The sequence below is a fragment of the Bos indicus genome, chromosome 10, assembly GCF_029378745.1.
Source record: "Bos indicus isolate NIAB-ARS_2022 breed Sahiwal x Tharparkar chromosome 10, NIAB-ARS_B.indTharparkar_mat_pri_1.0, whole genome shotgun sequence".
NCBI classification, from domain to species: Eukaryota; Metazoa; Chordata; class Mammalia; order Artiodactyla; family Bovidae; genus Bos; species Bos indicus.
In genome coordinates, this window is record NC_091769.1 from 88,399,549 (window position 1) to 88,427,141 (window position 27,593).

The 27,593-nt window shown below is 43.3% G+C and overlaps 1 protein-coding gene and 1 non-coding gene across 2 annotated transcripts; one reads left to right on the plus strand and one right to left on the minus strand.

Moving 5' to 3' along the window:
- Positions 1 to 10: 10 nt before the first annotated feature.
- Positions 11 to 23,191, minus strand: NOXRED1 (NADP dependent oxidoreductase domain containing 1). Its single transcript, XM_070797918.1, has 7 exons — positions 22,752 to 23,191; positions 21,846 to 22,017; positions 16,818 to 17,029; positions 12,880 to 13,060; positions 11,970 to 12,118; positions 10,365 to 10,587; positions 11 to 1,320 (listed from the first exon to the last, which is right to left on the minus strand). Exons 1-7 carry the CDS (start codon positions 22,795 to 22,797, stop codon positions 1,140 to 1,142), a joined length of 1,164 nt encoding a protein of 387 aa, XP_070654019.1. The 5' UTR covers positions 22,798 to 23,191; the 3' UTR covers positions 11 to 1,139.
- LOC139185516 (U6atac minor spliceosomal RNA) lies at positions 17,075 to 17,200 on the plus strand. Its single transcript, XR_011569095.1, has one exon. It is a non-coding gene; the product is annotated as a U6atac minor spliceosomal RNA (small nuclear RNA).
- Positions 23,192 to 27,593: the final 4,402 nt, after the last annotated feature.

Consider the following 27,593-nt stretch of genomic DNA (forward strand, 5'->3'; position numbering starts at 1 on the left):
TTTACCACACATCTTATTTTTCTATGCAAACTGTAGGAAAATCAGGGTGTTTCATTTGTTAGCTACACACTACTACAGGAAAAGACTGTAACTATCTACTGTAGCTACATATTGTAGTTACATACTGCTACAGGAATGTACATACTGTAGAGAATGTAGTTACATACTGCTATAGGAATGTACATACTGTAGAGAATGTAGTTACATACTGCTATAGGAATGTACATACTGTAGAGAATGTAGTTACATACTGCTATAGGAATGTATATACTGTATAGAAAGTAGTTACATACTGCTATAGGAATGTATATATTGTAGAGAATGTAGTTACATACTGCTATAGGAATGTATATACTGTATAGAATGTAGTTACTGCTATAGGAATGTACATACTGTATAGAATGTAGTTACATACTGCTATAGGAATGTATATACTGTATAGAAAGTAGTTACATACTGCTATAGGAATGTACATACTGTAGAGAATGTAGTTATGTACTGCTATAGGAATGTACATACTGTAGAGAATGTAGTTACATACTGCTATAGGAATGTACATACTGTAGAGAATGTAGTTACATACTGCTATAGGAATGTACATACTGTAGAGAATGTAGTTACATACTGCTATAGGAATGTACATACTGTAGAGAATGTAGTTACATACTGCTATAGGAATGTACATACTGTAGAGAATGTAGTTACATACTGCTATAGGAATGTATATACTGTATAGAAAGTAGTTACATACTGCTATAGGAAAAGAATGCTACAGAAAAAGTATGTAACCATCTAATAATGACAGTATAGCTTCTTGAATTTAGCGTTTAGATGAGGGGGAATTTGAATTTACTGAACTGATATTTAGTTGCTGGGAAAGCAGCTTACTTAAATGTGTCAGGTTATGTAGTTTCATTCAGTTGCTTCCAAAAGCCAGACACACCCAAACATACTGATGTAAAGAATTGCTTGTTTTATTCTAAATTTTAAAGAGCCATCAGTACAATTTTCTAATTTCCTCGCTGCCTAACATATGGGAAACACCAGACAATCACATGACTTCCACTGACAGTTGAGATAATCAAAGCACTACCTGATTAGAAGGAGAAAAATTCATGATTCCTGAGAGGTCTCTTCTCTTATTGGGATGGAGAACCCGTGGAAACCTCTGGCTCTTCTTGTTCTTTGGTTAGGGAGATGCCAAATGAGTCACAATACAGATGGGTAAAGCAGTCCTGAAAAGTAGTGCTGTTTGAGAGGTACTGGCTAAAGGGAGTTTCCTTGAGTTGCACAGTAGTCAGATCAAACAAGGGGAAAGGCCTGGGGTAGGGAAAAAAAATAGTGTTACTTTTTTATGTCTGTTCAATACATCTGATTTTCTGTTAAACATTGCCTTTAAAGAAAGTTTTCCTCCACTTGGAAATAAGGTTCTTCATTTTCTATACCAAACTAATTAAAAATCTTAATTAAAATTTCATCTGGATCTATTCAATATGTGGATTTAATTGTACTTATGAGTTTTCACATGTACAATTCTCTAAATACATTTGGGGAGGCATTCATAATTGGGGAATGATAATAAAATCAACATCCTTTTTGGTATATTTTCCTTGAATTTACATAGAAAATACATAAGAGGATCATAGAAATTAGAAATGGGAGAGACCTCGTTTCTTTTACAATATCCTCTTAAAAAAAAAAAGATAACCTCTTCAACTGTAAAGAGAAAGAAAGAGAGTTAACATGCAAATAAAAATGGGGCAGTGTTAAGTATTAGTCTATAGTGGAATTCAAGTTAAAAACATTAAGATGTAGAGTTTTAGAGTATTTAAAAAATGAAGAGTAAGGCAAGGATATATGCTCTAACCACACTTATTCAACATACCACTGGAAGTTATAGCCAGTGCAATAAGGCAAGAAAAGGAAATAAAAGGCATACAGATGGGAAAGGGAGAACTGAAGTCATCAGTATTTGTAGATGACATTATTGTCTATGTAGAAAAATCCCAAAAAATTACAAAAAAATCTCCTAGAGCTAATAAATGAATTCAGCAAGGTCACAGGATATAAAATAAACACAGAAAAATAAATTTTGTTTATATATATTAGCAGTGAACACTTGGGCAATGAAATTAAAAATGTAGTTCCTTTCACACACACAAAATGGAATACTTAGTGTAAATCAAAACATGTAAAGGACTTGTGTACTGAAAACTACAAAATGCTGATGAAATAAGATAAACAGAGACATATACTGTGTACATGGATGGAAAAACTCAACATTGTAAAGATGTCACTTCTCCATGAATCGATCTATACGTGTAATGGTAAAACAAAAATTAGTGACAACACCAAATGCTGGTGAGGATGTAGAGAAACTGAATTATACATTCCTAGTGCTGTAAAAAGAAATAACAACTTTGAAAAACAGTTTCGTAGTGTCTTAAAAAAATTATGCAACCAGTCATTGCACTCCTAAGCATCTGTCCCAGAGAAATGAAAACTTATGTTTATACAAAAACCTGTACATGAATGTTCAGAGCATCTGTATGCATAATAAATACCCCAAAACTGGAAACATCCCAAATGTCCTTCAACAAGTGAATGGTTTAACAAACTGTGGTACATACATATGCCATGAAAACTACCCAGCAATAAAAGGGAACAAACTGTTGATACACACAGCAACCTGGATGAATCTCCAGTGAATTTTGCTGAATGAAAAAGGCCAGTCCCCAAAGTTGCACAATACATGATTCTATTTATATAGTACTCTTGAACTGACAAAATCATAGAAATGGAGAACAGCTCAATGGTTGCCAGTTTAGGAAGAAACAACACGAAGGATCCCTAGTTACAGAGCTGTTTTACATCTTGACTGTGTCAGTGTCGATGTCCTGGTTGTGGTATTGGCTATAGTTTTACAAATATCTACATATAGCTATTGTACTATGGTTTGTTCGGGCACATGGGGTTTCTTTGTATTCTCAATAACTGCATGTGAATCAAAATAATCTTTTAAAAATTTTTTAAAGGGAGGGGGATAGAATTAAAAAGTTTAATCCACCAGGAAGGTATAAAAACATGTACTTCTGTGCATCAGATGATATGACTTCAAACTTTATAAAACAAAGATTAGAAATATAAAGATAATTTGAGAAACTACAATGATAGTGGAAAGATTAATATCCCTTGCCTCCCATTCCAACATCATCTGATGAAAAAAGACTGTAGAGCAGCACTTCTCCAACTGTAATGGGCATATCACCTGGGAGTTTGTAAAAGTGCAGATTCTGATTCCATACATCTGGGGTGGGGCCCTGGAATCTACATTTCTAAACAAATGCACAGATGCTGGCATGGCTGTCAGGCAGTTTGAGTAGCAAGGATATGTTGGAAAGGGGAGACATAAAGTGAAAAAATACTCTGAATGATAAGACTACCCCTATACACATGCAGCTTTCTTTCCCTAAGTTGGGTCCCAAAGACTTAAAGATACCAATATTCAGTCTTTCCCACAATCACAGAAAGCTAACCAATCTGATCACATAGACCACAGCCTTGTCTAACTCAATGAAACTATGAGCCATGCCATGTAGGGCCACCTGACAGGTCATGGTGGAGAGATCTGACAGAACGTGGTCCACTGGAGAAGGGAATGGCAAACCACTTCAGTATTCTTGCCTTGAGAACCCCATAAACAGTATGAAAAGGCAAAAAGATAAGACACTGAAAAATGAACTGCCCAGGTCAGTAGGTATCTAATATGTTACTGGAGATCAGTGGAGAAATAACTCCAGAAAGAATGAAGAGACGGAGCCAAAGCAAAAACACCCAGTTGTGGATGTGACTGGTGATGGAAATAAAGTCCAATGCTGTAAAGAACAATATTGCATAGAAACCTGGAATGTTAGGTCCATGAATCAAAGCAAATTGGAAGTGGTCAAACAGATGGCAAGAGTGAATATCGATGTTTTAGGAATGAGTGAACTAAAATGGACTGGAATGGATGAATTTAACTCAGACGGCCATTATAACTACTACTGTGGGCATGGAGTAGCCATCATAGTCAACAAAAGAGTCTGAAATGCAGTACTTGGATGCAATCTCAAAAATGACAGAATGATCACTGTTCGTTTCCAAGGCAAACCATTCAATATCACAGTAATCCAAATCTATGCCCCAACCAGTAATGCTGAAGAAGCCGAAGTTGAAGCTGAAGTTGAACGGTTCTATGAAGACCTACAAGACCTTCTAGAACTAACACCCAAAGTGAAGTGAAGTCGCTCAGTCATGTCTGACTCTTTGCAACCGCATGGACTGTAGCCTACCAGGTTCCTCTGTCCATGGGATTTTCCAGGCAATAGTACTGGAGTGGATTGCCATTTCCTTCTCCAGGGGATCTTCCCAACCCAGGGATTGAACCCGGGTCTCCTGCATTGTAGACAGATGCTTTACCATCTGAGCCACCAGGGAAGTCCCAAAAGAGATGTCCTTTTCATTATAGGGGACTGGAATGCAAAAGTAGGAAGTCAAGAGATACCTGGAGTAACAGGCAAATTTGGCCTTGCAGTACAGAATGAAGCAGGGCAAAGGCTAATAGAGTTTTGCCAAGAGAACACACTGGTCATAGCAAATACCCTGTTCCAACAACACAAGAGAAGACTCTACACATGGACATCACCAGATGGTCAATACTGAAATCAGATTGATTATATTCTTTGCAGCCAAAGATGGAGAAGCTCTAAGAAGAGCTCTAGAAGCTCTTGTTTTAAGTCAGCAAAACCAAGACCAGGAGCTGACTATGGCTCAGATCATGAACTCCTTATTGCCAAATACAGACTGAAATTGAAGAAAGTAGGGAAAACCACTAGACCATTCAGGTATGACCTAAATCAAATCCCTTATGATTATACAGTGGAAGTGACAAAAAGATTCAAAGGATTAGATCTGATAGACAGAGTGCCTGAAGAACTATGGACGGAGGTTCATGACATTGTACAGGAGACAGGGATCAAGACCATCCCCAAGAAAAAGAAATGCAAAAAGGCAAAATGGTTGTCTGAAGAGGCCTTACAAACAGCTGAAAAAAGAAGAGAAGGGAAAGGCAAAAGAGAAAAGGAAAGATATACCCATTTGAATGCAGAGTTCCAAAGAATAGCAAAGAGAGATAAGAAAGCCTTCCTCAGTGATCAGTGCAAAGAAATATAGGAAAACAATAGAATGGGAAAGACTAGAGATCTCTTCAAGAAAATTAGAGAATACCAAGGGAACGTTTCATGCAAAGATGGGCTCAATAAAGGACAGGAATGATATGGACCTAAAAGAAGCAGAAGATATTAAGAAGAGGTGGCAAGGATACACAGAAGAACTATACAAAAAAGATAATCATGACCTAGATAATCACAATGGTGTGATCACTCACCTAAAGCCAGACATCCTGGAATGCAAAGTCAAGTGGGCCTTAGGAAGCATCACTATGAACAAAGCTACTGGAGGTGATGGAATTCCAGTTGAGCTATTTCAAATCCTGGAAGATATGCTGTGAAAGTGCTGCACTCAATATGCCAGCAAATTTGGAAAACTCAGCAGTGGCCACAGGACTGGAAAAAGTCAGTTTTCATTCCAATACCAAAGAAAGGCAATGCCAAAGATTGCTCAAACTACTACACAATTGCACTCATCTCACACGCTAGTATAGTAATGCTCAAAATTCTCCAAGCCAGGTTTCAACAGTACATGAACCGTGAACTTCCAGATGTTCAAGCTGGTTTTAGAAAAGGCAGAGGAACCAGAGATCAAGTTGCCAACATCCATTGGATCATCAAAAAAGCGAGAGAGTTCCAGAAACACATCTATTTCTGCTTTATTGACTATGCCAAAGCCTTTGACTGTGTGGATCACAATAAACTGTGGAAAATTCTGAAAAAGATGGGAATACCAGACCACCTGACCTGCCTCTTGAGAAATCTGTATGCAGGTCAAGACGCAACAGTTAGAACTGGACATAGAACAACAGACTGGTTCCAAATAGGAAAAGGAGTTCGTCAAGGCTGTGTACTGTCACCCTGCTTATTTAACTTATATGCAGATTACATCATGAGAAATGCTGGGCTGGATGAAGCACAAGCTGGAATCAAGATTGCCGGGAGAAATATCAAGAACCTCAGATATACAGATGACACCACCCTTATGGCAGAAAGTGAAGAACTAAAGAGCCTCTTGATGAAAGTGAAAGAGGAGAGTGAAAAAGTTGGCTTAAAACTCAACAGTCAGAAAACTAAGATCATGGCATCTGGTACCATCACTTTATGGCAAATAGATGGGGAAACAATGGAAACAGTGACAGACTTTTTTGTGGGGGGGCTCCAAAATCACTGCAGATGGTGACTGCAGCCATGAAATTAAAAGACACTTGCTCCTTGGAAGAAAAGTTATGACCAACCTAGATAACATATTAAAAAGCAGAGACATTACTTTGCCAACAAAGGTCCATCTAGTCAAGGCTATGGTTTTTCCAGTAGTCATGTATGGATGTGAGAGTTGGACTGTGAAGAAAGCTGAGCGCTGAAGAATTTTGAACTGTGGTGTTGGAGAAGACTCTTGAGAGTCCCTTGAACAGCAAGGAGATCCAGCCAGTCCATCCTAAAGGAAATCAGTCCTGAATATTCATTGGAAGCACGGATACTGAAGCTGAAACTCCAATACTTTGGCCACCTGATGCAAAGAACTGACTCATTTGAAAGGACCCTGATTCTGGGAATGACTGAAGGCAAGAGGAGAAGGGGACACAGAGGATGAGATGGTTGGATGGCATCACCAACTCAATGGACATGAGTTTGAGTAAGCTCCAGGAGTTGGTGATGGACAGGGAAGCCTGGTGAACTGCAGTCCATGGGGTCGCAAAGAGTCAGTTGGACACGACTGAGTGACTGAACTGAACTGAACTGAAGGGAAAGCTGATCAAATCACTCTACAGTAGAGACCATGGTAGCAAACACAGAGTTTCCAAGCAACTTTTCAGTAATCAGGATCTTAAGTATGAGCAGGAAGTCAAGGTTTTCCATATACTTGAAAGAAAATCTCTAAAATGAATGATGGAGAGCATAACAAATGATCAAAAAAATTCCAAAGGAAACAGACTTCTCAGAGGATTAAAAAAACGCTATCATTTACATTCTCAAAGGATAAGACATGGTACTGCATAGGAAGATGACAACAGGATGCTACATAATAACGGAATATTTGGAGACTACAGAAATATTTGAAAATGAAAATATGTTCTAAATATAATAGCGGAAACAAAAACAAGATAGTTGACGCAATCTCTCAGAAAGCAGAGAAAAAAGACAAAAATACTGAAAATAGGAGAACTTAAGAAAATCAAAAGATCAGCCCAGCAGATCCAATATTGGGCTTATAAAATGAGAGGAAACAGGGAATGGGCGGAAATTATCAAAGCATAATTGGAGAAAATTGGAGAACTTAACATGCAGATTGAAAATGACCATTGAATAGTCTGTTTCTTTTATAGGTGGCAATTACATGTATATTTGCTTTACAATAATTCATTAAACTGTATATTCATGAATTTATGGAATACGTACTTTTTCTGTGTATATGTTATATTGTACAATTCTTTTTTTTTTTTTTTTTAAGTTAAGGGAAAAAAAGGGAGAGGCCCACCAAGTGTCCAATCCAGTGAATTATAATAGACCTACATCATGAAGGCAATGGCACCCCACTCCAGTACTCTTGCCTGGAAAATCCCATGGACGGAGGAGCCTGGTGGGCTGCAGTCCATGGGGTTGCGAAGAGTCGGACACGACTAAGCGACTTCCCTTTCACTTTTCCCTTTCATGCATTGGAGAAGGAAATGGCAACCCACTCCAGTGTTCTTGCCTGGAGAATCCCATGGACAGGGGAGCCTGGTGGGCTGCAGTCCATGGGGTTGCTGAGGGTCGGACACAACTGAGCGACTTCACTTCACTTTACATCATGACACATAATAAAATTTCAGGATGCTGAGATCAAAAGATACTATAAGCTTCCAGAGAGAAAACAAACAGGTTTCAGACCAAGCATGGCCTGAAGAATTAGAATGGCCCTCTACCTCTGAACAGCAACTCTAAAAGCTGAAAGACAATGGAGCGCTGCCTTCAAAATTCTGAGGGAAATTACTTCTAACCTAGATTCTACACCTTGGCTGTGTTTTCAATAAAATATTAGTGTAAAATAAAAACATTGTCATACATAGCCCTTAAAAATTACCACACAGCCTTTATGGAAGAAGCTAGTACAGGAAAACATATTCCATCATAATGAAGAAGTAGATGAAGCCAGAGGAAGACAGGGTCCAGGAAAAAGAGATCCAACATAAGAGAGAGGCAAAGGGAGTCCTAGGAAAAGGGGGGAGGAAGATTCCCAAGCTGAAAGTGTGTCACAGGTCACTAGTGACTAATTAGAATACAAAACATAAGAGACTTTCCTGGTGGTCCAGTGGTTAAGAAGCCACCTTCCAATGCAGGGGACGCGGTTTGATCCCTGGTCAGGGAACTAAGATCCCTATGCTGCAGGGCAACTGAGTCCATGCAATGCAACTCGAGAAGCTTACATGCCATAGCGAAGACCCAGCACAGCCGGAAAAAAAAAGGTGGGGGGGAGCAGGGGAGGGGGACAATCAAGGACTTCTTCCAGGTTTTGGGTTGAACAACTCTTCCAAGGAGCGTGTAATTAGACAGAAACACTGAAAGAGCAGGCATGCGAGCAGGGATGCTTTTAGACACATGGAGTTTGAGTGGAGATGGTGGGTATGAAGAACTGACATCTAGGCTAGGCATATGGAGTCCTGTGCTGGCAGAGTAAAGATGGCAACCCAAGTCTCCACAGTGGAAAAGACCACCCAAGAACAAAGTGTAGAATGAGAAAAGAAGGCTTCGACAGAGCCCTGAAAACTCCCAGATTTAAGGATGGGGCAGAAGAGGACCTGGAAAGGCAGGATAAAGGGACAGGAAGAAAACGAAGAGCATGTGAGTGTATCAGGAAGACTAAGAGACGCGATCGCTTCAGGAAGGATGCTATGTTCAATAGCCAGGAAAGAAAAGGATTTAGAAGTGTCCCGTGACCACGTTCCTACTATAGGTGGCTCAGGTTCAGTACCTGGTCGGACAACTAAGATCCCAAAGGCTGTGAGTGAGGTGTGGCCAAAATAAATAAACACTTTTAAAAAAGAATGGTAAATTCTATGTTCTGTGTATTTTACCACGACTAACAAGAAAATCGTGAATCCCATGAACTCTGGACTTTAGGAATAATAACTTGCCACGTGAACGCGAGGGGGTTGTAGGGAAAACTGCAGGTCAGGAGGCAGGTGCTCTATGGGAACCGTCCGCTCAATATTTCTGTAAACTTAAACTTGCTCTAAAAAAATTGTATCTATTCTTTTAAATAAAAAGATAAAAGTATCCGGTGGATTTAGTGACATGGAAGTCTCTGGTAACAAGGGCAACCATTTGTCCCCATTAGATTATTAAAGATTAATAAGAATGATCTAATAGTTATGAAACTATAGTGAAATGGCACTCTCGTACACTATTGCTGGAAATATAAGGAAGCATCATGTTTTTGATAGGTAATTTAGGAATATCTGTCAAACATAAAATATATATAACCTCTGACCCAGAAATTCTACTGGTACAAGTGTGCAAAGTTTAAGGATAAAAATGTTCAAAGCAGTTCCTTTATGCAAAATGTGGGGCCGGGGTACAATGCCATCAAGAGGAAATAGAATGAATAAATACAGTTAAAGAAACATATCCAAAAACAAAAAAAAAAAAAAAAAAGAAAGAAACGTATCCACCAGGACATATGTATACCTAGGGCTGAGTCATGCTGATGTATGGCAGAAACCAACACAATATTGTAAAGCAATTATCCTCCAATTAAAAATAAATGAATTAAAAAAAAAGAAATGTATCCAGCAGATGCCTATACCATGCTCGTGAATGAAGTAGATATTATTGTACTAACACAGAGCGATACCTATGACATAGTGAGTATAGTCCCCATGTTTCTAAAATGTACATATAGATACAGATATGCATACACATTATACTATAATGCTAATATACATATATGTTTGTAAATAATAAGGTGAAGAGACAAAAGCGATTAGAGGTGGTCTATAAAAAGGGATTGGGGTAGGGGCAAAAGAGGGCTCTCATTTCTCCACTAGTTGGATTTTTTTTCCTAAGAATGTATTATTTTTATGAATTTTTAAAAGAACATGAAAGGAAAAATAAAAAAAACATATGCTAAGACAACAGTGTGGGAGAAGTTCGAACGGCCACCGTCTGATACTCTACCGTCTCTGAGACAGGTTCTTGGCATAGATCTGACTGACAAAATCTTGGGCTTGAAATTGTAGGGGTGATGCTTCGCCCTCCCTACAGGCCTTGAGGTGCTGGGAGGAGAACAGCTCGCTCAGATGCTGCAGCACTTGGGGGTGCGGCATGTCCTTTGCTGTGCAGAAGTTTAAGAGTGCATAAAACATCCCCTCCAGCCACTTGATGTTGAGGCTTATTCCCCCTAAACATCAGTGAGAAAGGAAACACCAGTGAGTACCACCTAAAAAGGTCTACAGGGAACCGAGGACAAACCCCAGACAGTGAACGGCTACCTTCTGTCCAAGACAGTTTGGTTATGTAAACTTCTTTACCAGACCAAGAGCCCTGGGTGTGTCCTTAATAACACGTCATGTGTTAACCCTACCTACAGATAGGTTAATGTAGACATTGCTAATGACAAATGCATCTTGGGAAATCTCTGGAATGGTTCTTGCAGTAAGGCGCACTGCAAGATTACAGTAAGGAAAAGCCATTTGGTCCCAGAGGCTGCATTCTTTTGTTTAAACAGGCTTTCCTCTCTGGTTGTTTCCAACTCATCCTTAGAAGGTCTGATTAATCACACTTCTCAGCTTTTCCTTTAAAAAGGCTGCTTTTTAAAAAAAATTTTTTTTAGATTTTTAAAAAATGTGGATCATTTTTTAAAGTCTTTGCTGAATTTATTACAATATTGCTTCTGTTTATATATACATATATATATATACACATATATATACACACATACACACCTGTGGCTCAGCTGGTAAAGAATCCGCCTGCAATGCAGGAGATCTGGGTTCGATCCCTGGGTTGGGAAGATCCCCTGGAGAAGGGAACGGCTACCCACTCCAGGATTCTGGCCTGGAGAATTTCATGGACTATATAGTCCATGGGGTCACAAAGAATCGGACACAACTGAGCGGCTTTCAGTTTTCATATACATTTTTAAGTATTTATTTTATCTTTGGCTGCGCTGGGTCTTCACTGCTGCGCGGGCTTTTCTCTAGTTGCTGCAGACGGGGGCTACTCCCTAGTTGTAATATACGGGCCTTTCGCTGCAGTGGCCTCTCTGGCTGCAGAGCGTGGGCTCCAGGGCATTCAGGCTTCAGTGGTTTTGGCTCTGGGGCTCTAGAGCACTGGTTCAATAGTTGTGGCACAAGGGCTTAGCTGCTTTGCAGCATGAGGGATCTTCCCGGATCAGGGACCAAGCCCGCATCTCCTACATTGGCAGGTGGAACCACTGAGCCACCAGGGAAGCCCTGCTTCTGTTTTTTTATATTTTGGTTTTTTTGGCCACGAGGCATGTGGGATTTTAGCTCCCCAACCAGGGGTCAAACCCGAACCCCCTGCTTTGGATGGCAAATTCTTAACCACTAGACTGACAAGGGAAGTCCCTAAAAAGGCTGCTTTTTGCCACTAAAGTTGTTCCCATATAAAACCTAAGTAGCTGAGAATGCCATCTAGCATCTAGCATGTTCTTCCCCCCCACACACACCCTCAGCACAACCACACCAGGGTTTAATAAGACAGCAACAGGTCAAGAGGAAGGTAATTTTCAAAAGTGCCAAAAATATGGTGAGCCCTTACCAGCAGGGCTGTAGGGGCAGGTAGCCTGAAGAATCACGGGGTCTTGGAGAGCAGCGGTGATCGCATTGGCCTCCCAGACGTGGGCAAGATCTTCAGCACACTGATACTGGGGCCTCAAGATGTTAGTGTGATTCAGTAGGAGTTTCAACCTGCAAGTAAAGCAATCAAGGCAGGGAGTGCAGAGCCAGGACTGGAATGAACCAGCACGTGATCCACGGAGGGCACATCCAGCCCCAACCACACAGTCCCCTGCACAGCACAGCCCAGAGGCAAATGCAGGTGTGGGACAACCTCTTAGCTGGACGGTTCACCCATCCTCCTCAGATACACTTATTGAAAGTTACCACGAGCCAGGCGCTGGGCCCAGCACTAGACGTACCAAAAGGGTATCTGACACATGCTCTCCATCAGTTTTCATGCTGTTGACCCGGATACAAGGGAACACGAGTCAACTTCAAGTAGGTGAAAGTGAAAGTTGCTCAGTTGTGTCCGACTCTTTGTGACCCTGTGGACTATATATACAGTCCATGGAATTCTCCAGGCCAGAATCCTGGAGTGGGTAGCCTTTCCCTTCTCCAGGGGATCTTCCCAATCCAGGGATCGAACCCAGGTCTCCTGCACTGCAAGTGGATTCTTTACCAGCAAAACCACAAGGGAAGCCCCAAGTAGGTGGAAACAATGCTCTGTTTCTGCTCTAAACATTTGCACATCAAAGAAAATGCCCCACCCGCAAGTGGTGTTGATGGAAAAAAGGGGAGGACACAATTTCAAAGGCTGGCTTGGGCCCTTCTGCTGATGAAGATGCTTCCACCTCATGACCGGGAATGGTCAACTCCAAGAGGTAGGGGCGGGGGTGGACATGAGGTGACAGAGAGGTCCTGCCAGCCCTGTGCTCACCCTAACAAGATACCTGGATACTGGGATGGCAGAGACAAAGCTGTACACAATGCAGTCTTTCCCAAGCCGGGTTTGAATTTCTACGCAGATATTAGGCAGCTGAGATGGCAAGCAGCAGAGGAATACCACATTGGCCCATCCCACCAGAGAAGCGTTCTGATAAAAACACTGGATTCCCAGTTTCTTGAATTCATCTGGGAGGGAATAAAAGAAGTCAGATAGATCACAATACAGAAGACTTCGGACTCAACATCAACTTTGGGTAAAGTGAAAATTGTAGTCCTGTCTGACTCTTTGCGATCTCATGGACTGTAGCTTGCCCGGCTCTTCTGTCCATGGAATTCTCCAGGCAAGAGTACTGGAGTAGATTGCCATTTCCTCCTCCAGGGGATCGTCCTGATCCAGGGATTGAATTTGGGTCTTCTGCATTGCAGGCAGATCCTTTACCAATTGAGCCTCTAGAGAAGCCCCCAACTTTGGGGAGAGGGTGGCAACTATTTTATCTCAAGTCTTGTCACCAGGTGTGGCTTCCTAGGTGGCGCTAGTGGTAAAGAACCTGTCTGCCAATGCAGGAGACGTAAGAGATACCAGTTCGATCCCTGGGTCAGGAAGATTCCCTGGAGGAGGGCATGGCAACCCACTCCAGTATTCTTGCCTGGCGAATCCCATGGACAGAGGAGTCTGGCAGGCTATGGTCCAAAGGGTCGCAAAGAGTTGGATACAACTGAAGTGACCTAGCACGTACACACACTTGTCACCACATAAATCAGAAGAAATTCCCTTACGGCTTCTAAAAGCCACACAGCAAAGCCCTGGCCCCACGACTACGACAGCTGATGCCACCACAGCTGTGCTCGAGATTGTTAGATAATTCATCCTGACCTCATGTTTAAACCAAACGCTAGAATTTTTCAGATTTTTTTTTTTTAGAAAGAGAAAAGTCTGAACAAAGCCTTCTGCTCCAGTTTACTGACTTTACCATGCATCAGGTGATGTATGAAGTACCTGACACACATTATTGAGGGAATCCTTGGCTTCCCTGGTGGTTCAGTTGGTAAGGAATCACCTGCAATGCAGGAGACTTGGTTTTGATCCCTGGAGTCAGCAAGATCCTCTGGAGAAGGAAATGGCAACCCACTCCAGTATTCTTGCCTGGGAAATCCCATGGACAGAGGAGCCTGAGAGGTATAGTCCATGGGGTCATAAAGAGTCGGACATGAATTAGTGACTAAACCCCCAATGGGGAATCCTCACAAGAACCTTATGAGGCAGAGGCCAGTATTATCCCTCTATTATAGGGATAGAATATTTCCCTATAAACTATATATCCCTATATTACAGAAGTGAAAGCTGAAGCTTCGAGAATCACGTGACTGGGAATTTCCTGGCAGTCCAGTAGTTAGGACTCTGGGCTTCCATTGCAGGGGCGTGGGTTTGGTCCCTGATCGGGTAAAGACAAGCAACCAAAGCAAAATAAAACATGCTCTTTATAAAACAGAATTGTGTGACTGGGACACAGTTAAACAGCTTAACTGGCTTGAACTGGTGGAGAGAGAGAGAGTGACTGAGAGAGTGGAAGAGGGAAGAGGACAGGAGTAGTTTGGGAAACTCTGCTTGTAGTTTCAGTAAAGTGTACACAATTTAATGTCAACAAGATATTTATAAACACAGAGAGAAACATAATAACTCATGTCCTTGCTAAAACCACTCCTTGGTAGCTAATCATTTGATTGTACTTATGTGACCTGAGGGGTTTCCCAGGTGGCTCAGTGGTAAAGAATCCATCGGCCAATGTAGGAGACACAAGTTCGATCCCTGGTTGGGGAGGATCCCAAATGCCATGGAGCAGCTAAGCCCATGAGCCGCAACTGTTGAGCCTGTGCTCTCAGGCCCACGAACTACTGAAGCCCACACGCCCAAATGGTCGTACTCTGCAACAAGAGAAGCCACCGCAATGAGCTAGCCCACACATCGCAACTAGAGAATAGCCCCCATTCGCTGCAGCTAGAGAAAAACCCTCACGGCAGCAAAGACCCAGTGCAGCCATAAAATAAATAAATAAAACTATTAAGAAAAAAGAAACCTACTGTATAGCACAGAGAATTACACTCAATATTTTGTAATCACCTATGTGGGAAAAGAATCTGAAAAAGAACATACATACTTATATGATGTATAACTAAATCACTTTATTGTACATCTGAAAACAACACCTTATAAATCAACTATACTTCAATTAAAAAAATAATTAAAACTAATTTAGAGCAAAGAAAACGTACAAACTGTATGATTCCATTTGTACAAAATTCTACAGAATGTAAACTAACTGGTAGTGACAGAAATCAGATCAGTGGTTTCCTGAGTGGGACCTGCAGGGAGGTGGAGAGGTTCATGACTTGACTGTGTTGATGCTTTCATAGGAGCATACAGGTGTCAAAACATCAGACTGTACACTTAAAAATATTTTTTAAAATACTTATTTATTTGGCTGTGCCGGGTCTTAGTTGCGACATGTGGGATCTTTAGTTGCGGCATTTGGGGTCTAGTTCCCTGACCAGGGATAGACCCAGGCCCCTTATCTTGGGAGCATGGAGTCTCAGCCACTGAAACAGCAGGGAAGTCCCTCAAACTATACACTTTCAAAATGTACAATTTATTATATACAAAGTGTATCTCAATAAAGCTGTATCTGTTCTTTGACCTAGCAATTAAAAAAAAAATTATGAATCAGGAAGTCCTACTCAGTAGGGCACAGTTACATAAATTACCTTAAGTCATACTTTAGGAATACTGTACAACCTTAAAATCATGATTTTCAAGAATGTCAAATAATATGCAAATGATCCATTAACTGTTTTTAAAAGCAGGATACAAAAAGCTTTGCATAGTTTTAGTTACTGGTATAATCTGATATAATCAGAAGAAAAAATGGAAAAGCAATGATAACCTGATAAGGAAATTATAGGTAGTTATTATTTACTTTCCTATAGAGTAATTTTCTAAATTTTTTATAACACGCATGTATTATTTTACGTTTTAAATTATTGAAATATAATTTGCACACAGTGCATCACACAGATTTGAAGTAAATAGTTTGATTCTTTTTGACAAATGCAGACATCCAAGGAACGTGCACCTTTCTCAAGAAACAGAATGTCTACATCTGCCCAGAAAGTTCCCTGGGGCCTCTTCTCAGTCTCCCCAGAAGCACTCACTGTTCTGATTTCTACCACCAGAGGTTAATAAATGGAATCACTGCAAAACATTAAAAAAATTTTTTTCAGTACGTGGTATTATTATTTTTTTGACTCTGCCACATGGCATGCAGGATCTTAGCTCCCCAACCAGGGATCGAACACATGCTCCTTGGAGTGGAAGCATGGAGTCCTAACCACTAGAAAGCCAGAGAAGTCCCCCGTAAATGGTGTTTTTAAAAAACAAGGCCAAATGTTTGGAAGCAGTAAACCACTTGGACTCTAACTGGTCCAGTTAGAAGATTTGAATTCTGTTTGGAAAGCATCTCTGAATCAAAGACCCAGAAAGATATCTGGCCACAGGGCGCAGGGAGGAGAGATGGATATAAATATTTAGGTGGAAAAGAAAGGCGCTTTAGGGAACAAGTTTTTTAAAAAAATCTTTCTGGGACTTCCCTGGTAGTCCAGAGGCTAAGACTCTGTGCTCCCAATGCAGGGGGCCCAGGTTCCATCCCTGGTTGGAGAACTAGACCCCACATGCCGAGACTGAAAAAAGATCCTGAATGCCACAATGAAGATTAAAGATCCCAAGTGCCGCAGCTAAGACCCAGTGCAGCCAAATTAAGTATTGAAATTAAAAAAAAAAAAACACTTTCCAGCTTTTCTCAGGGCTAGCAAGCTGAGAACTCGGCCAGCTGTATGCAAGGATTCCTCTTTCGAGGGCCCCTTTCCAAATGGCCTGCCCAGTGCTCCTCACCCAGGGTCTCTGGCCTCCGAGTGGAGATCCGCAGATTCTCAGCAGGGATGGGGATGAACTGGAGCAGCGTGTGTGCCAGCTGCTTCCCAAGGTGGCCGCCTCCGATGATGCCCACCTTTAATGTATCGTCATCTTGAGTTTCTTCACGCAACCCAGTCAAGTGACATTTAGAGGTTCGCTTCTCCAGTACTGATTTTCTGGCGAATGATTCTCTGGAGAATGAACACAGACACACACAAATATTAAGACATGCATGTGTGTTGTATGAAAGGAGAGAAGGTTAGCACTCCCCTTGACAAGGATGGAAGAGGCTCTCGGGCCTGACAACATGCATACGGTTAGGGCATTGCCACCTCCTTCGTGGCATCTAACCACTGTTTTTAAAGAGACACATGTACCCCAGCATTTATTACTGCACTGTTTCCAATAGCTAGGACACAGAAGCAACCTAGATGTCCATCGGCAGATGGTGGTACATATATACAATAGAATATTACATATCGGCAGATATGTGGTACATATATACAATAGAATATTACTCATCTATGAGAAAGAATGTATTTGAGTCAGTTTTAATGAGATGGGTGAAACTGGAGCCTATTATAGAGTGAAATAAGTCAGAAAGAGAAATACCGGTACAGTATATTAACACACATATATATATATGGAATTTAGAAAGATGATAACGAGGATCTTATATACAAGGCAGCAAAAGAGACACAGATGTAAAGAACAGACTTTTGGACTGTGTGAGAGAAGGGGAGGGTGGGATGATTTGAGAGACTAGCATTGAAACATGTATATTACCATAGTTAAAATAGATGACCAGTGCAAATTCGATGCATGAAGCAGGGCACTCAAAGCCAGTACTCTGGGACAACCCAGAGGGCTGGGGTGGGGAGGGAGGTGGGAGGGGCGTTCAGGATGGGGGAACACATGTGCACCCATGACGGATCCATGTTAATGTATGGCAAAAAGCACGATAATATTGCAAAATAATTATCCTCCAATTTAAATAATTTTTTTAAAAAGACATGCACGCCCTTAGCCCTTCTTGACTGTCAATCTCTGACTTTCTCTGCTTTAACTTCCTCAAATGCAGCCTGCTGCACCACCTTAAGTCCTTCAGAGAGAAGCATTCCAACTATGTGCCACTGACCCAGCTTCAGGCTTCCCTGGTGGCTTAGTCGGTAAGAATCTACCTACCAATGCAGGAGATGCAGGTTCAGTCCCTGCGTTGGGAAGATTCCCTGGGGAAGGAAATGGTGACCCACTCCAGTATTCTTGCCTGGGAAATCCCATGCACAGAAGAGCCTGGTGGTTTACAGTCCATGGGGTCGCAGAGTCGGACTAGACCTAATGACTAAACCACAACAACAATGACCCAGCTTCTCTGGATGGAATGAAATGTTCCTCCTGAGTGAATTTTCCAAAGAGTAAAGCATACCCCTTTCAAAAGATCAGCGCTTGTTTAAAACCTTCTTAAATGAACTCTTTTTTGGTTACATGTATTGTGCATTTCCTTGCCTTCTTAAACACAAGGTCTGACTGTTTTTGCCGCAGGACCATCACTGTGAACAGCCACCATCATACCTTATCCCGGAACACAGGGAGCCAGTCCTTCCACTGTTTCCTGCGTGGACAGTGGTCCATTTCCATCTCCACCAGGACAAGTGCACTCCTCTCCTACCATACACCTCCTCTTCCTGGTTTGCTATTTCAGTTCTGCACACACCCAGGAAATCAAGTAACTTAGCTTTTTCTCCAATGTGATGATTTATCAAAGAAAATGGTTTATATGGGAAAACAGACCGGAGAAAGGGAGGATCAAGGATTTGAGGCCACTCTTTCTGGAGATTCACTCACTGTTGGTTCTGGATGTGTTTCCTTGGCCCAAGATGAACAAGGTCTGACCCCTGAACACATAGGCATGATTTTATGTTGTTATAGGATGATCTTGATATCTGTGGGGCTTCCCTGGTAGCTCAGCTGGTGAAGAATCCACCTGCAATGCAGGAGACCCTGGTTCGATTCCCGGGTTGGGAAGATCCGCTGGAGAAGGGATAAGCTATGCACTCCAGTATTTGGGGGCTTCCCTGGTGGCTCAGCTGGTAAAGAATCTGTCTGTGATGCAGGAGACCTGGGTTCAATCCCTGGGGTGGGAAGATCCCCTGGAGAAGGGAAAGGCTACCCACTCCAGTATTCTGGCCTGGAGAATTCCATGGACTGTGTAGTCCATGGGGTTGCAGAGAGTCAGACATGACTGAGCGACTTTCACTTCACTTATAGTTGTTCTGTATTTCTGTGAAAAAATGGAGTCTTTACACTCTGGAGCTTCCATCTAAGCATGACAAGCCACATTCTATGTGAGGCTTCTCTTTTGGTTAAAAGGAGAGCGTTTTCCCACTGTGCCTAATCCTTCCAAATAGAAGGTGCCTCCTGAGAGTTTCCCATGTTGGTTTCTCATCACACGTCTTTGGAGGCAGCCCACAGGTTTATGCTTCCCTATCAGAAACCCTTCTTCAGCGATCGATGCAAAGAAATAGAGGAAAACAACAGAATGGGAAAGACTAGGGATCTCTTCAAGAAAATCAGAGATACCAAAGGAACATTTCATGCAAAGATGAGCTCGATAAAGGACAGAAATGGTATGGACCTAACAGAAGCAGAAGATATTAAGAAGAGATGGCAAGAATACACAGAAGAACTGTACAGAAAAGATCTTCACGACCCAGATAATCACGATGGTGTGATCACTGACCTAGAGCCAGACATCCTGGAATGTGAAGTCAAGTGGGCCTTAGAAAGCATCACTATGAACAAAGCTAGTGGAGGTGATGGAATTCCAGTTGAGCTACTCCAAAACCTGAAAGATGATGCTGTGAAAGTGCTGCACTCAATATGCCAGCAAATTTGGAAGACTCAGCAGTGGCCACAGGACTGGAAAAGGTCAGTTTTCATTCCAATCCCAAAGAAAGGCAATGCCAAAGAATGCTCAAACTACTGCACAATTGCACTCATCTCACACGCTAGTAAAGTAATGCTCAAAATTCTCCAAGCCAGGCTTCAGCAATATGTGAACCGTGAACTTCCTGATATTCAAGCTGGTTTTAGAAAAGGCAGAGGAACCCTCTGGTTGCCAACATCCGCTGGATCACAGAAAAAGCAAAAGAGTTCCAGAAAAACATCTATTTCTGCTTTATTGACTATGCCAAAGCCTTTGACTGTGTGGATCACAATAAACAGTGGAAAATTCTGAAAGAGATGGGAATACCAGACCACCTGATCTGCCTCTTGAGAAATTTGTATGCAGGTCAGGAAGCAACAGTTAGAACTGGACATGGAACAACAGACTGGTTCCAAATAGGAAAAGGAGTACGTCAAGGCTGTATATTGTCACCCTGTTTATTTAACTTCTATGCAGAGTACATCATGAGAAACGCTGGACTGGAAGAAACACAAGCTGGAATCAAGATTGCTGGGAGAAATATCAATAACCTCAGATATGCAGATGACACCACCCTTATGGCAGAAAGTGAAGAGGAACTCAAAAGTCTCTTGATGAAAGTGAAAGTGGAGAGTGAAAAAGTTGGCTTATTAAAGCTCAACATTCAGAAAACGAAGATCACAGCATCCGGTCCCACTACTTCATGGTAAATAGATGGGGAAACAGTGGAAACAGTGTCAGACTTTATTTTTCTGGGCTCCAAAATCACTACAGATGGTGACTGCAGCCATGAAATTAAAAGACGCTTACTCCTTGGAAGAAAAGTTATGACCAACCTAGATAGCATATTCAAAAGCAGAGACATTACTTTGCCAACAAAGGTTCGTCTAGTCAAGGCTATGGTTTTTCCTGTGGTCATGTATGGATGTGAGAGTTGGACTGTGAAGAAGGCTGAGCGCCGAAGAATTGATGCTTTTAAACTGTGGTATTGGAGAAGACTCTTGAGAGTCCCTTGGACTGCAAGGAGATCCAGCCAGTTCATTCTGAAGGAGATCAGCCCTGGGTGTTCTTTGGAAGGAGTGATGCTGAAGCTGAAACTCCAGGACTTTGGCCACCTCATGCGAAGAGTTGACTCATTGGAAAAGACTCTGATGCTGGGAGGAATTGGGGGCAGGAGGAGAAGGGGACAACAGAGAATGAGATGGCTGGATGGCATCACTGACTCGATGGACGTGAGTCTGAGTGAACTCTGGGAGTTGGTGATGGACAGGGAGGCCTGGCGTGCTGCAATTCATGGGGTCGCAGAGTCAGACACGACTGAGCGACTGATCTGATCTGATCTGATCTGATCAGTCAGCAAACTGCTTGAGTCCTCTGCCTCCTCAGGTATGTGCTATACCTTTAATATGCTTGACTGGGATCTGGGCCCCCATCTGGGAGTTAATCTAATGTCAGAGGAAAGTAAACTGAGAAGTAGACTGAGGGGTGGGCGTTGGGGAGGCAACAAATGCTCCAAGAGTGACCTAGAGTTACAGAATCCAGGAGCCTTAGTCCTAAGTACTTGGCTCTCACATGCCTCTTATTCAAGTGTCAAGAAGCCAGGACTGGACTGAGAGCTTCTTTGAAAATCAGTATTCCTGTTTTCAGGCAAGTCATCTGGCCATAGGGACCCCCAAAGTCCGTGGAAGCTTTCTTGTGAGGAGGCATTCCACTGTTAGCCTGAAAAGAAAAAAAATGACCCCCATTTTCAGCCAATAGACATGGAATGGCCCGTCATTAGCATCTGTGGAAGACAAGCTGGTTGTCCTGATGAGAGTGAATGAATGGATGGGTGAATGGATGATTTAATCAGTCTACTCACCAAAAGGAAACCACCATTAATCCATGCCACATTACATAACCACAGCCAAGGCACCCTGGTGTGCGTCTCCCTGGTGCTTTCAGACCAGGAGTGCTTCAGTGTAGGTTACACAAGGCAGGAAGACACTCCCCCTGCCAAAGTTATGCTCCAATATAAAAAGTCATCTGGATTCTCTGCAGAGATTCTTCTCCATCTACTTGACCCTAGGGACCCAGCGTACCTCAAATTATGGAGTAGCTTGCAGAAGAAGGTTGCGTGGGCGCAGGCCTTGGTCATCAGACCATGAGAACGGCCCAGCAAATACAGCCAGCTTTGGTCTTCCTCATGAATCCCGGACTCAAACTTCATGGTCTCAAGATCCTCTAGCAGGTCCATCTCCAAGCCAGCATCTACTGCAGTGACAGATGCCAATCATTTCGACCATCTGTCCCCCAAGAAAGAGCGGGGCATGCGCCCAAGTCCCTGGTTCTCCTGATGGCGATTTCAGCACCTCCCCTCCCAGTTCCAAACTGGCAGCTCCCATCCACTTCTCTGAGTCTGAGTCCTGGAGGATTCCTAAGCACTGACTACCTGTGAATCTGGCTTTCTTGGTGGCTCAGCAGTAAAGAATCGGCCTGCAGTGCAGGAGATCCAGGAGATGCAGTTTCAATCCCTGGATCGGGAAGATCCCCTGGAGGAAATGACAACCCACTGCAGTATTCTTGCCAGGAAAACCGCATGAACAGAGGAGCCTGGTGGGCTACAGCCCATAGGGTCACAAAGAGTTGGACACGACTGAGCGACTACTGAGCCTACACCCATCAATCAAGAATACTGGATTCATGAAAAACCTGGACAAGATCCATGTAGGCTCCAGGCACATTTTTCAGCACCTGTATTTCCATGAGCAATGGGTTTCACAGGCGCTCTTGGGCCAGGACGTTTTTCCCTTCCATTCTCTTAGAGATAGGACTGGACACTTAAGACCACATTTCACAGAAATTCACCCCTTTCCCCAAACTCTCTTTTCCCACAGGGTAGAAAAGAACCCAAACTAAATACCATGGCCCTCTGTCTAGAGCAGGGACATCTAGATTTTAGAAAATGAAGCCAGAGATGTATTAGCCCCTCTATGTGTATCTCTCACCAACCAATCTGAGGAAAAGATGGCTCTGATCCTCAGGACATCTCATCCTGGAAGGTAATAACTACATTTTCAGGGAGGATTACCCAGGAAAGTTGTCATTATGACTCCTTAGCTACCAGGTTACTTCAGGCTTGGAGTCTTAAAGGGGCCAGCCCCACCTAGAGGTTTTCCAGACCTACGCCATGAGGGCATGAATTCCTTCACTACTTCTCAGAATACTATACCAGGGCAGCCTGGGATCCCCCTTTTCCCAGCAGAAGGTTCTGGACTTCTAGATTTTTCTTTTTTTGCACACTCCAATATCATTCAAATCTTAGCACTACTCAGGAGTTAACTTTTCAAGCCCCTCCTTTTTGTGTTCAAGAAATCAATGCATCAGTTCAGTTCAGTCACTCAGTCGTGTCCGACTCTTTGCGACCCCATGAATCGCAGCACGCCAGGCCTCCCTGTCCATCACCAACTCCCAGAGTTCACTCAGACTCATGTCCATCGAGTCGGTGATGCCATCCAGCCATCTCATCCTCTGTCGTTCTCTTCTCCTCCTGCCCCCAATCCCTCCCAGCATCAGAGTCTTTTCCAATGAGTCAACTCTTCGCATGAGGTAGCCAAAGTCCTGGAGTTTCAGCTTCAGCATCATTCCTTCCAAAGAAATCCCAGGGCTGATCTCCTTCAGAATGGACTGGTTGGATCTCCTTGCAGTCCAAGGGACTCTCAAGAGTCTTCTCCAATACCACAGTTTAAAAGCATCAATTCTTCGGCGCTCAGCCTTCTTTACAGTCCAACTCTCACATCCATACATGACCACAAGAAAAACCATAGCCTTGATTAGACAGACCTTTGTTGGCAAAGTAATGTCTCTGCTTTTGAATATGCTATCTAGGTTGGTCATAACTTTCCTTCCAAGGAGTAAGCGTCTTTTAATTTCATGGCTGCAGTCACCATCTGCAGTGATTTTGGAGCCCAAAAAAATAAAGTCTGACACTCTTTCCACTGCTTCCCCATCTATTTACCATGAAGTGATGGGACCAGATGCCATGACCTTCATTTTCTGAATGTTGAGTTTTAAGCCAACTTTTTCACTCTCCTCTTTCACCTTCATCAAGGCTCTTTAGTTCCTCTTCACTTTCTGCCATAAGGGTGGTGTCATCTGCATATCTGAGGTTATTGATATTTCTCCCGGCAATCTTGATTCAAGCTTGTGTTTCTTCCAGCCCAGCGTTTCTCATGATGTACTCTGCATAGAAGTTAAATAAGCAGGGTGACAATATACAGCCTTGACGTACTCCTTGTCCTATTTGGAACCAGTCTGTTGTTCCATGTCCAGTTCTAACTGTTGCTTCCTGACCTGCATACAAATTTCTCATTCAATGCATAAATAATAATAAATAAAATAATAAATGATAAAATTAATTCTGGGGATCTGATGTACATCATGGTGACTACAGGTAACAATACAGCATTGTCTACTTTAAATTTGCCAAGAGTAGATCTTAAGTGTTCTCACCACACACACAAAAATGATAACTGTGAGAAAATTTTATTGAGGTGAAATTCACAAAACAGCCATTTAAAAGTGAACAATTAGATACATTCAGTGTTGCTCACCCACTGCCTCTAGCTCCAAGACCTTCTCATCCCTCTCCAAAGGAAGCCTGGCCCTTACGAAGCAGTCACTCCCCACTTCCACCCTACACCCACCCCCTCAGCCCTAGGCAACCACACATCTGTTTCTTGCCTCTGTGGAATTACCTTTTCTGGCTATTTCCCATGAACAGTTGCTGTTCAGTCGCTAAGTCACGTCTGACTCTTTGCGACCCCATGGACTACAGCACGCCAAGCTTCCCTGTCCTTCACCATCTCCCGGAGTTTGCTTGTTTAGACTCACGTCCACTGTCGGTGATGCCATCCAACCATCTCATCCTCTGTCGCCCCCTTCTCCTCTTGCCTTCAATCTTTTCCAGCATCAGGGTCTTTTCCAATGAGTCAGCTCTTCACATCAGGAGGTCAAAGAATTGGAGCTTCAGCTTCAGCACCAGCCCTTCCGATGAATATTCAGGCTTGATTTCACATGAATGGAATCATACAAAATGCAACCTTTAGTGTCTGGCTTCTCTAATCCCTTTTCTAGGAGGGCTCTTAGGTCACTTTGCTCTCAATCTCTTTAAAAGCAAAGTCTCCAGAACTTGAGGTGAAGAGCAAACAAGGTCTCAAGTCTAAGAAACCCTCCCTTAGACCATAACAGTGGGTTGTGGTGAGTGCTAAGCCGCTTCAATTGTGTCTGACTCTTTGCAACCCCATGGAGTGTAGCTCACCAAGCCCCTCTGTCCATAGGATTCTCTAGGCAAGAATACTGGAGTGGGTTGCCATGCCCTCCTCCAGTGGATCTTCCCTGACCCAGGGATCAAACCCACATCTCCTGCGGCTCCTACCTTGCAGGCAGATTCTTTACCGCTGAGCCACCAGGAAAGCGCATAACATTGGGTGAGCCACTCGAATGTTGTAAGTGATGTTTCCTGATCCAAAGGAAAAGGAAGCGCAAAACCTCCCAGCTCAGCACAACGAGGCACAGGTTTGCTGTACCAGCATTGGATTCGAGATCCATCCTTTACTTACATGTTCTTGAAAACGGGGATCCGCTGGTTGTGGCTTTGTGACACATGCAGGTGGCTAGGGGGAACTACATTTTCCAGCATCTTGTCCCTGTCTGTTTCCAGTTAGGGTGTGCCGCCGGAGAGCTTTCCCTGCAGGACTGGAGGTGGACGAGGCTGGGGGTGGCGCTTTCGCTGTCTGGGGGCAGTGGTTGAGCTGATGACTACTATACCTTCCCCAGATCCTCCTGCAGCTTCTCACACTCCTGGGCCACACGTGTGTTCCGCTGCATGACAGATGCCACCAGTGAGCTGCCCCTGCAGGTCACCCACTTCGTCAGGTTGGAGGAGGTGAGAACTGGCAGGAGTTCCAGTCCATGTGTGGGCTCTGGCTCCTCCTCCCTCACTTTTTATCCACCTTCCCATCCCCACCACCTGCCCTTTGGATTGCCAGCTCTAAGACCAGACGAGAAGACAACCTTTCAGAGACCATTTAACCAGCTGCCGTTACTTGAGCAAGGTCAAGGGCCTGTAATGAATTCCACGTGGAGATTAGACAGACAGATGGGTGGACTATACACTCCTAGTGGTTCTGCCTCTCTGAATGAATCCTCATAGGCTGGTTAAGTCACCAGTATCTGTTTGAAGATCAGTCCATAACTTCAGCACGATTTTTGTTGTTGTTTGCTGTACCTCACAGCCTGTGGGATCTTTGTTCCCCAACCAAGTATTGAACCTGAGATCTCGGCACTGAAAGTGCGGATTCCTAACTGCTGGACCGCCAGGGAATTCCTTTCAGCACAATTTAGCAAATTAAACTCCCATTTCTTTAACAGCAGGGCTTCCCTGAGAGCTTAGCTGGTAAAGAATCCGCCTACAATGCAGGAGACCCCAGTTCGATTCCTAGGTCTGGAAGAACTGCTGGAGAAGGGAAAGGCTACCCAGTCCGGTATTCTTAGGCTTTCCTGGTGGCTCAGCTGGTAAAGAATCTGCCTGCAATGTGGGAGACCTGGGTTCGATCCCTGGGTTGGAAAGATCCCCTGGAGAAGTGAATGGCTACCCACTCCAGTATTCTGGCCTAGAGAATTCCATGGGGTCACAAAGAGTTGGACACGACTGAGTGACTTTCACCTTTGCTTCACTTTCTTCAACAGCAGGACAGTTGGGGGGACTTCTCTGGTGGTCCAGTGGTTAAGAATCCACCAGCCAATGCAGGGGACATGGGTTCATCCCCTGGTCCAGGAAGATCCCACATACCACGGGGCAACTAAGCCAATGCACAACTACACGCCCTAGAGCCTGTGCTCTGCAACAAAGAGAAGCCACTGCCACGAGAAGTTCATGCACAACTAGTGAAGCTCCCACTCGCCACTACTAGAGAAAGCCCACTTGCAGCAACAAAGACCCAGCACAGCCAAAATAAGAAATAAATGAATTTTTTTAAAAAAGAGGGTTGATCAGAGAGGCACCAAACATGAAGTTACCTGGAAATGCAAAGTGAAGGAGCAGATGCAAAGCAGAGGGGCCAAAGATCAAGTCTGATCCTGAGAGCAGGCTTCCTCCTCATTGGCACTACTGATTTCGAGGGCAGGTTAATTCTGTGCCGTAGGGAGCTGCTTGTGCCCTGCAGGCTCTTCAGTGGCATCCCTGGCCTCTATCTACTAGACGCCAGTGACTCCCTCCAGTTGTGGCAGCAAGAAATGTCTCCAGAAACTGACACACGTCTCCTGGGGGGCAAAACAGCCCCAGAGGAGCACCACGTTGCCTGAAAGCCTGCTGTCTCTCTACCAGTATTGTCTTTTCCCCCAACCACTTCCCCCACTCAATTCAAGAGAAGACTCTTGAGAATCCCTTGCACTGCAAAGAGATCCAACAAGTCCATCCTAAAGGAGATCAGTCCTGGGTGTTCATTTATGGGACTGATGTTGAAGCTGAAACTCCAATACTTTGGCCACCTGATGTGGAGAGCTGACTCATTTGAAAAGACCCTGATGTTGGGAAAGATTGAGGGCAGGAGGAGAAGGGGATGACAGAGGATGAGATTGTTGGATGGCATCACCAACTCAACGGGCATGGGTTTGGGTGGACTCTGGGAGTTGGTGATAGACAAGGAGTCCTGGCGTGCTGTGGTTCATGGGGTGGCAAAGAGTCGGACACGACTGAGCAACTGAACTGAACTGAATTCCCCTACTCCCACAGTCACAGGAGTGCAGACTTCCACAAGCCTGAGAGAATCGTGCCTTCCTCTCACAGA

What these genes read in the sequence shown, in the direction of transcription:
- NOXRED1 (XM_070797918.1), bottom strand. Translation starts at nt 22,797, where the DNA reads ATGAGATGTCCTGAGGATCAGAGCCATCTTTTCCTCAGATTGGTTG. An exon ending in AAGCTACTCCATAATTTGAG is followed by an intron (nt 17,030 to 21,845) that starts GTACGCTGGGTC and finishes TTCATTCTCCAG; the next exon opens with AGAATCATTCGCCAGAAAAT. An exon ending in TCGGAGGCCAGAGACCCTGG is followed by an intron (nt 13,061 to 16,817) that starts GTGAGGAGCACT and finishes ATTCCCTCCCAG; the next exon opens with ATGAATTCAAGAAACTGGGA.